Source organism: Carlito syrichta, unplaced genomic scaffold, assembly GCF_000164805.1.
Source record: "Carlito syrichta isolate Samal-C Ts95f unplaced genomic scaffold, Tarsius_syrichta-2.0.1 Scaffold305649, whole genome shotgun sequence".
In the NCBI taxonomy this organism is placed as follows: Eukaryota; Metazoa; Chordata; class Mammalia; order Primates; family Tarsiidae; genus Carlito; species Carlito syrichta.
The window spans coordinates 588,889-599,133 of NW_007249745.1; the positions used below are offsets into that span (position 1 = coordinate 588,889).

The following is a 10,245-nucleotide window of genomic DNA, read 5'->3' on the forward strand; positions in this document are numbered from 1 at the left end:
TTTTTTTTTTTTTTTTATTCTTGGTCTCCCTCTGTCACCTAGGCTGGAGTGCAGTGGCATGGTCCTGGCTCACTGCAGCCTCGACCTCCTGGACTCGGACAATCCTTCCACCTCAGCCTTCCAAGTAGCCTGAACTGCAGGTGTGCACCATCACTCTTGGCTAATTTATTTATTTATTTATTTATTTTGTAGAGTTGAGGTTTCACTATGGTTGTCCAGGCTGGGCTTGAACTCCTGGGCTCAGGCAATCCTGCCGTAGCTTTCCAAAGTGCTGGGATTATAGGTATGAGCCACCGAACCTGGCCTCATTTTTATTTCGTTTTTATTTTTATTTTTATTTTTATTTTTGAGTTGGAGTCTCACTCTGTCGCCCAGACTGGAGAGCAGTGGCCGCTCCCGGCCCCTGCAGCCTCAACCTACTGGGCACCGGCGATCCTTCCGCCTCAGCCTTCCGAGTAGCCAGAATTACAGGCATGTGCTACCATGCCCGGCTAATTTTTTTTTATTTATTGTAGAGATGAGGTCTCGCCAAGTTGCCCAGGCAGGTTTCGAACCCGCGGGCTCAGGCAATCCACTCACCTCAGCCTCCCAAAGTGCTGGGATTACAGGCTGAGCCACCGAGCCTGTCTCGTTTTTATTTTTAATTTGAATCCTGGCTCTACTTCCTAGGTGGGTATTAGGAATCCTTCATTTTTCCCTCTCATTTGTGTTATAACAATCAGCATTCCTCCTAGTGATACGATCCTGACATATTATACATTTACTCACTTCTTGGGCATCTATCCCCCACTAGAATGTGAGCTCCATGAAGATCAGGGCCCTGCTGTCTTGTTCATTGTAGACTCCTCAGCACCAAGAAAGTTCTTGGAACACAGTAGATGCTCAGTAAAGATTTGCTGAGTAAAGGAACAAATGAGACTGTGGTGTCTGCAGCATGATGTATTCACAAGCTTCTAGCAGGGTAGCTGGACGCTATTGCCCGTCCTCGAGGCATGTTGCCCCACACAGGCTGGGGTAAGCTGTGTGCCAACATCCTCATGGGCAGCACTCATGGTGCAACAGAAAGTTGGCTTGTGGCAGTTTATCATTATGCCTTCTCACTAGTCTTTGTCCTTCCAGAATCTCCAACTCATTTTGTGCACGGCGGCCAGAAGGATACATCTTCCTAACCCACACATAGGATCCTGCCCCTCCCCTGGTCAGGAACTGCTCATGACTCCCCATTGTTCTCTCACAGAAGTCTAAGCTCCTTGGCTTGGCCTTCGAGGTCCTCGCCAACCTCTTTAACTGTGTCTCCCACCTTGCTGGCCTCTGAACCTCCGCACATGTGGCTCCTGTTCTCTGCTTGGCCTCTTTTTCCTCCTGGTCTGCTTGGTGAGTTCCTGCCTGTCTTCTGATGCTTATCAGGAGTCACTTTCTCTAGGAAATCACAGAAATAATTTGAGCCCTTTTTAAGGCTGTGATCCTTCTTATTTCTTTATTTATGGAGACAGTATCTCACTCTGTTGCCCAGGCTGGAGTGCAGTGACATGATCATGGCTCACTGTAACTTCAACCTTCTTAGGTTCAAGCCATCCTTCCACCTCAGTCTCTTGAGTAGCTAGGACTACAGATGCCAGACACCATGTCTGTTATCTTTTATTTATTTATTTATTTTTTGAGTTGGAGTCTCACTCTGTCGCCCAGACTGGAGTGCAGTGGCTGTTTGTGGCCACCGCAGCCTCGACCTGCTGGGTTCCGGCGATCCTTCCGCCTCAGCCTTCCAAGTAGCTGGAACTACAGGCGGGCGCTACCACGCCCGGCTGATTTTTTATTTAATGTAGAGATGAGGTCTCGCCAAGTTGCCCAGGTGGGTCTCAAACCCGCGGGCTCAGGCAATCCACTCACCTCAGCCTCCCAAAGGCGCGGGATTACAGGCTGAGCCACCGAGCCCAGCTCATGTCTGCTATTTTTAATATTTCTTGTAGAGACAGGATCTTGCTATGTTGCTTAGGCTGTTCTCAAACTCCTGGCCTCAAGCAATCCTCCTATCTCGGCTTCCCAAAGGGCTTAGATTATAGGTTTGAGCCACTTCACCTAGCCCTTTATTTTTATTTTTATTTTTGAGACAGGGTCTTGCTCATTTGTCCAGGCTGAGGTGCAGTGATACGGTCATAATTACTGCAGCCTTGAATTCCTGGGCTCAAGGGATCCTTCTGTCTTAGCCTCCTGAGTAACTGGGATTACAGGTGGGTGTCACCAGTACCAGCCAAGTTTTTTTTTAATTTTTATTTTGTAGAGTTTGGGATCTGCTATGTTGCCCAGGCTGGTCTTGAACCCCTGGCCTCAAGTGATCCTCTTGTCTGTCTGGCTTCCTAAAGCACTAGAATTACAGGCATGAGCCACTGTGCCTTACTGATATGCATTATTTCTTTTCTTTTCTTTTCTTTTAGTTGTAGTCTCACTCTGTCGCCCAGGCTGGAGTGCAGTGGCACGCTCACTGCCACCACAGCCTCAGCCAGCTGGGTTCAGGTGATTCTTCCACCTCAGTCTTCCAAGTAGCTGGGACCTATAGGCACGCATCACCATGCCTGGCTAAATTTTTGATTTATTGTAGAGATGAGGTCGCGCCAAGTTGCCCAGGCTCATCTTGAACCCGCAGGCTCAGGCATTCTTCTCACCTCGGCCTCCCAAAGTGCTGGGATTATAGGCCTGAGCCCCACGCCTGGCTACATGCATTATTTCTAAGCTTTACAATAATCCTTTTGATGTAGGGAATAGTAGCCCCATTTTACCAATGAGAGGACAGGCTCAGAGAAGTGGAAAGATTTGTTCAGGGTCATATTGCTGAGGGTCATATAACTTGTCTGTGTAGCTTCTGTACCAGTCCTGCGTACCTTTCCCTGTTGCCTTTCCTCTTGTCTCTGGGCAAAATGAGTTATTACTTGGCCACGTCCCCATGATATCCCTATGATGCCTCTACGTTAGTGTTGATCATACAATGTGTTTATTTACTCGACTTTTCCCAACAGACCAAGAGCTTCTTGAGGGCAGAAACCCAGTCTTGACCCTCTCTCAGCACAGAACTTGACACAAACCTGGCCTTGATATGCCTTTGTAGAATGACAAAAGAATCCTAGAATCTAGAATCATAGAAACCCACTCTTTCCACTTTTAGAACCTTAGCAGTTTTGGGTGTTTGATCCATAGAATTTAAAACATGAGTGCCTGATTCAGCCCCTACACAGAACAGGGGTCCCCTTTGCCATGTGGCCTTCTGACTGTATCTCTTGAACCCCTTGTTTGGATTGGGTGGCCTTTGCTTTACGTGATGTGTTTCAACTGAACCTTTGGGGCTGCAGGAAAGTGCATGTGGGAGAGAGAGAGATAGAGACAGAGAGAGACAGAAGCCTAGGAGGAGCAGGCTTCCTGGTAGTGAGGGAGGTGAGCATTTGGGTCATGGTGGTGTGAGTCTGTCCTCCTCCCTTTGTTTCTGGGTCTCACCACCCAGGGTCCTTTCGGGCCCAGCTTGTTCCTGGCATCTGATCCCAGTCACGTCTTACTGATATACACGTTCAGACTGAGACTCAGAAGCTCCTGGCTGTGATTGTCACCTGGCATCACTTCAGAGCAAATGTTAGTACTTTGGTGAGGTGTCACAGGGAGGCAAGGGACATGGGCTGGGAAAGTGTGGCCCTTTCTTTTGTGGAACTGGAAACCTCACTTCTGCAGTTGTTTCAGGCTGGAGCTCAATGAGACTAAGTGGCACCTTCTGACAGGTGCATTTGCTCTGAGCGCACTGCAAATTCTGAACTCAGAAGGGAACAAAGCTTTTGGAGACTCTATTTTATTCTGGAGTGAAGTAGTCAGGATCTACTAGATGCCCAACCCCATGATAATTACTGTCTTATTATTAAGTTTCCACTTTTTGAAACTTGCTGTTTTCCAGACGCTATGCTAAGCACTTAATATGCGTTATTTTCATTTAATTTTCCCAATGCCCCTGTGAGGTATGTGTATTTATTTCCACCTTACAGAAGAGAAAACAGGTTTTCAGAAATTACTCTAGAAGCCCACAGTGCTTGTAAATGATGAAATACAGATTGAACCTATGTCCATCTGACTCCTGGGCCCAATTCCAATCAGCATCCTAAAAGTCCCACTGTCTGCCCTCAAAAATGGACAAATTGCTTGGAGAGATTATGTATACAGGAAACAAATATATGCCTCCTCCAGACTGGAAACACCATTAGGAGGACAGATGCTGCAATAATAGTAATAATGATATTAACTTCCTCCTATTTGTAGAATGCTCGAGAACTTACCAAGTACACCTAGAAGACATGGGATAATGGAAAAAGTAGGAGCTAAGCAGTGTCAGACCCACAAAGATTTAGTTCCTAGACCATCTATCTCCTAGCTGTGTGACTCAGGGAAGTCATAGCCCTCTCTGGGTCTGGATCCCTAGTCAACCATGTGCTCACCTCACCAGTCCATAGGGAAGTCAGTGCTCTGAGAAGGGCAGTGACTTGCCAGGTTCCCCTAAGGAAGTGGAGGCAGAGCCTGCTGGTTCTGGAGACTGCCAGGGTGGTTCCATCTTGGGGAAGCCATAGTGCTCCCTTCTCCTTTGACCTCCTCTTTCTGGATGCAAGCTCAGAGTGCTGTGTTTTGACTCCTGGCAGGAAAGAACCTCCAGTTCTCAACTAGGCTCACCCTTGCCCCCCTGGATAAGAGCCAGAGTCGTTGGTGGAGTTAGGATGCCTCCTGGGTGTGACCCCCCTCACCCAACAATGTAACTCTGATTGCTGGAGTCAGATTGCTCCTCTTGGGGCCAGAAGGAACACAGATTGCCAGGATGTTGGACAAGTTACTTACCTTCTGTACCTCCTAGCCTCCCTGTAAGATAGAAACAGTGACAGTGTTGTTATGAGGCTGAAATGAGTAAGGAATAGTGAAGTGCTTGAAACAGACCTGGCACATAGCGCTTTTGACATTGTCACTTTCACAATCTATGAAGTAGGGATATTATTATTATTATTATTATTATTATTATTATTATTATAGTTGGAGTCTCACTCTGTCTGCCCAGGCTAGAGTGCAGTGGCTGTGAGCGTGCACTTGACCTGCTGGGCTCAGGTGATCCTTCTGCCTCATCCTTCCAAGTAGCTGGATATACAGACGCACACCACATACCCAGCTAATTTTTTGATTTACTGTAGAAATGAGGTCTCGCCAAGTTGCCCAGGCTGGTCTTGAACCTGTGGGCTCAGGCAATCCTCTCACCTAGGCCTCCCAGAGTGTTGGGATTGATTATAGGCATGAGCCACTGCACCTGGCCAATTATTAGTTTTTTGAGTTGGGAGTCTCACTGTCGCCCAGGCTGGAGTGCAGTGGTACAATCACTGCTCACCACAGCCTCAACCTCCTGGGCTCAGGCAACCCTTCCACCTCAGCTTTCTGGGTAGCTGGGACTACAGGCACAGGCACATACTACCATGCCCGGCTAATTATTTTATTTTATTTTTGGTGGAGATAAGGTCTTGCTATGTTGCCAAGGCTGGTCTGGAACTCCTGGGCTCAAGCAATCCTCCCTCCTTGGCCTCCCAAAGTGTTGGGATTACAGGCATGAGCCACTGTGCCTGGTTATTGATTTACAGGGTGGTAGGGAGGATTCCTTGGAACAATGAGTAATAATAATCTGTATCAATAGCTAACATTTACTGAACATTTTCAGTAGACCTAGCACTATTCTAAAGCTTTACGAGAATTTACTTGTTGGATCTTTACAACAACCCAGTAGTCTGGATAATAGTTCTTACATGATTCTCATTCTACAGATGAGAAAATCAGGTTAAGTGACTTGTCCATGGTCACACAGTAGCAGAGTCAGAATTTGAACCTGGTAGTGGCAGTCACTGTTTCCTAAACCCTTGGGTGCCAGCACATTGTCCCTGTTTGTCATATTTTCTAGTTCTATAAGCCTAGAACTTATAAAGCACATTCAGAAGGTATAAAATAGCGGGGGGCAAAAAGTAGGAGTCTAGGGATCAGAGCCACTAAGATTTGATTCCCAGACCCTGTATCTCCTAGCTGTGACAACACTATAGGGATAGTGTTATTATCTTACTTATCCTTATATTGTGGCTGATGATGCTGAAGCCCAGAGGGATAGATGATTTTCCTGGGGGCACTCAGCATAAATTTGTGATATCAGCATTTGGAACTTGCTTCTACAGTAGCCCCGATTGGGAGATTTCTGGCCTCTTTTTTTTTTCTTTCATTTTTTTCCCTGCATATATAAAATAACAAGGATCTCTCTTCCAAGGTGCTTATCCTTCCAGCTGTTGGGAAGTTCTCCCTTAGGACAGGCTGAAATCTGTCCCCTGTAAGCTCTGTGGGCCCCAGGGACCTTGTATGGTCCGTAATACTAGTTCCTAACCCCTCCTCCCCTGGACATGACTTCTTGCCTCTTTTCTTGTCCTCAACCTGCATAAGACTATTAATGTTCCTTCCATAGGCCAGAGGCCAGACCTGGCCCATCTGCAGTGAAGGTTTGAATGGACTATCACCTTCTTGTCCCACATACCCACTCCTGTGAATGGGAAGGTCAAATGACCAGAACCTTTGGCTCTAACTTGGCAGTGATGAAAACTCCAGATGAGATCTGAATGCCAGATGCTGAATTTTTGAGCCTGTGTGGGTTGTGGTTTCAGAGCCCAGTTCGAGAGATACCCTCACCCCACCTTCCTCCTGTTGCGAACACAGGTTTGAGTCTGAGCCATCAAAAATGGAAGAGAAGAAATCAGTGTCTGGATAAAGTGTGCTAACTTTCTGAGACTTTTCACATACCATGAGAGTTGAATCTGTAGTCACTTGTATAGAGGTAATTGTTCTGATCTAAAAGAATACTACAACTTTTCTCTTCCTGAGAGGACCCAATGCTTACAGCCTGAACAAGGTCCCTAGGTTAAGCCCCTGAGGTGCAGGAAGCCTGGAGTAACTGTCTTCGTAAGCAGGCGGTGGAAGGGTGGAAGCTGGTGCCATCAGCATGCAGTGTGTGAAGAGGAATAAACTTGGAGACAAGTCCTAGAACTTGTCAGAAAAGCTGAGACATGCAAGGCTGTCTGGCTTCTGGAGAGATTTTATTTACCCAATAAAGTGTTGGAGTAAAGAGGAGACCTTTAAAGAGGGGAGGGGAAGGGGACAGCAGCCTCTGTCCCCTTTATAAGCGGGGAGAATAATTTTTCCTTGTAGCTCACTTAACTAGGAGTGCCTGGTAACTTGCATAAGATAATTCATTTGACTCTTATCACATCGTCCTAGGGCAAAGGGGTCCAAGGCATTTGCTTTTTACTGCGAGTCTTTTTTTTTTTTTGAGTCAAAGTCTCACTCTGTTGCCCAGGCTGGAGTGCAGTGGCACAATCATGGCTTACCACAGCCTCGAATTCCTGAGCTCAAGGGATCCTCTTGCCTCGGTCTTCCAAGTAGCTGGGACTACAAATACATGCCACCACATCCAGTTCTTTTTTTTTTTTTTTTGAGTTGGGGTCTTACTTTGTTGCCCAGGCTGGAGTGCAGTGGCGTGATCACAGCTTACTGCAGCCTTGACCTTCTGGGCTCAAGTGATCCTTCTGCCTCAGCCTCCCAAGTAGCTGGGACAATTGGTGTGTGCCACTATGCCCTGCTAATTTTCTTGATTTTTCTGTAGAGGTGAAATCTTGCTATGTTGCCTAGTCTGGTCTTGAACACCTGGGCTCAAACCATCCTCTGGCTTTGGCCTCCCAAAGTGTTAGGATTACAGGCGTGAGCCACCATGCCTGGCCCTGTGAGTCATTTAATAAGAAATCTGACTCTGTGAGAGAACATCTCATTAAAATAAAAATAAACATTGAAAACCTGAGAGAAAGACAAGAGAGAGTCCAAAGTGGAGATTAAGAGACTAAAACAGAAGCAGAAACTCAGGGGGAGACGGAGAGTGGTTGAGAGAACGAGCAAAACCAGATAAAGGCTGAGGGACACTAAGAGAAAGAGGGACTCAGAGGCCAAATGAGAGGGACTGAGTCTGGGCTTATTCATTCATCTGGTACTTACTGAGCACCTACTGCATGCCATACACTTTATTCTGAGCTGGAGACAAGCAGTGAACAAAATTTATATTCTGGAAGGAGGAAATAGACAATAAACCAACACACAAGTAAAATATATTGCATGCCAGATGGTGATACATGTTATGGGGGAAAATGAAGCCAGGATGGAAGATGTTGGGTAGATATGAGGCTTAAAATCAGGAGTTAGGAAAGGGCTCACTGAAAAGGTAACATTGAGGAAAGACCTGAGGGAGGTAAGGAAGGGGCCATGCACTATCTGGGTTTGAGCGTGTTCCCAGACAGAGGGGAGGGCATGTGCAAAGTCCCTGAGGCTGCAGTGATTAATGGGAAAGGGGTGAGAACCAGGTCAAAGTAATAAATGGGGTCAGCTCAGGCAGGGCCTTGTAGGCCACATGAGGACTTTAGTTTTTATTCTAAACGGAATTTCCACTGAGATTTGAAAGATAAGCAGGCCTGACACTCCTGGGACAGAATTGACTTCTGGGTTGCAGACTCTGGATTCAGTTCAATCATTTATTCAACGATCTCTATCATTCATTCCCCAAGCATTTTGGGAAGCCCACTTTACCCCAAGGCTTGTGCTGGGCACTGGAGAGACCAACATGGAAAAATCCCACCCCTCAGCTCTGGAAGAAGAAAATATTTCAGGGTGGGGTGAAGGCCTGTCCTCCTGCAGGTGGGGATAATATGGCCAATGTGATCCTGATAAGCCCTAAGCTTGGAGAACGAACGGGTGACAACTTGAGGAGGGGCTGCAGACAGGCAAGAAGGAAGCTTAGAGAATCTGTAAAGGTGGAGGTGGAGGAGAAAGGGGAGACCTCACCCCAATTTTCTATCTTTTCTGTGGTGTGAGAGGCCCTGTCTTCCCGCTGGCTTCAGCTCCAGGCTGGGCGGGGGAGAGGACAGTGAATGGGCCAGGACAGGTGGCCCTGACATGTGATGTGTGCTGGCTGACTACTACTTTTAGAACGGTTTCCAGAAGTGATGAGAGGGGATGGACAGGGCAGCTAAATATAGTCCTGGGGCCCTGGCTCAGTCTGGGAGTCTGTCCCCTGTTCACTGTTTGCCCGTCACGCGTGGTGTTCACTGCCAGCTGCTCCTGTTAGTCCCTTGTCCTTGCTCTGAGCCCGCTGCTTGACCCTCGCTTGTCTTTGGACACAGCCCTGATTCCCCTGCGTTTCGGCCTGACCCTGACTGGTTCCTGGGAGTCTCTTTTTGCCTAAGCTCTCCAACCAGACCTGTGAGTCCCTTGGGCCTGGAGATATGGGAGGAGGGGAGGGCTGGGGATCCTGGGGAGTGGTTGAGAGGAGAACTGAGAGGGGGAAATCTGGAGTGTCTGGGACTGGAGCTGAGGCCAAGACCTGGTCAGAGGCTAAAGTCTCTGGGCAAAGACAGTGGGTAAGACTGTGTGTGGCCCCAGGCTTGTGTTTTGGAACTGAGGTTGACACGGGCCCTGATGGAGCAGTTTTTGGGTTAGGGCTGAGAATTGCAGTTGAGACTGCCTTTGGGCCTGAGATTGACTTCTTTTTCCCTCTTGACCAGAACCGGATTCCTTTTCATTTTAGGATGTGAGGTCTTGATAGGACGGGGCTCTTCCCCGCAGAGCCCGCAGAGCCCGCAGACCCCGCAGACCCCGGCCGGGCTTGGGCTTGGGCTTGGGCTTGGGCTTGGGCTTGGGTGGGGAGCGCTGCCCCGCTGGGCCTCCCTGACCGACTCCTCCTCTACTCAGGCCCGCCATGTCGGCAGCGCCCGGCCTCCTGCACCAGGAGCTGTCCTGCCCGCTGTGCTTGCAGCTGTTCGACGCACCAGTGACAGCCGAGTGCGGCCACAGCTTCTGTCGCGCCTGCCTGGGCCGCGTTGCAGGGGAGCCGGCCGCGGATGGCACCGTGCTCTGCCCCTGTTGCCAGGCGCCCACGCGGCCTCAGGCGCTCAGCACCAACCTGCAGCTGGCGCGCCTGGTGGAGGGGCTGGCGCAGGTGCCGCAGGGCCACTGCGAGGAGCACCTGGACCCACTGAGCATCTACTGCGAGCAGGACCGCGCGCTCGTGTGCGGCGTGTGCGCCTCGCTGGGTTCGCACCGTGGCCACCGCCTGCTGCCCGCCGCCGAGGCCCACGCGCGTCTCAAGGTTCGGGACCCGGCTCGGGTCGGAGGGGACAG

General features: G+C 48.9%; 1 protein-coding gene across 1 annotated transcript in view; it reads left to right on the forward strand.

Annotated features, from left to right (window-relative positions):
* The first annotated feature begins 9,048 nt into the window (after positions 1-9,048).
* The window catches only part of TRIM72 (tripartite motif containing 72), an 8,499-nt gene continuing 7,302 nt past the window's right edge, over positions 9,049-10,245 (forward strand). The window contains exons 1-2 of the mRNA XM_008062062.1: positions 9,049-9,327; positions 9,817-10,213. Of these exons, the coding sequence (XP_008060253.1) occupies positions 9,824-10,213 (390 nt within the window). The 5' untranslated portion in view covers positions 9,049-9,327; positions 9,817-9,823. The remainder of the gene's footprint in view (positions 9,328-9,816; positions 10,214-10,245) is intronic.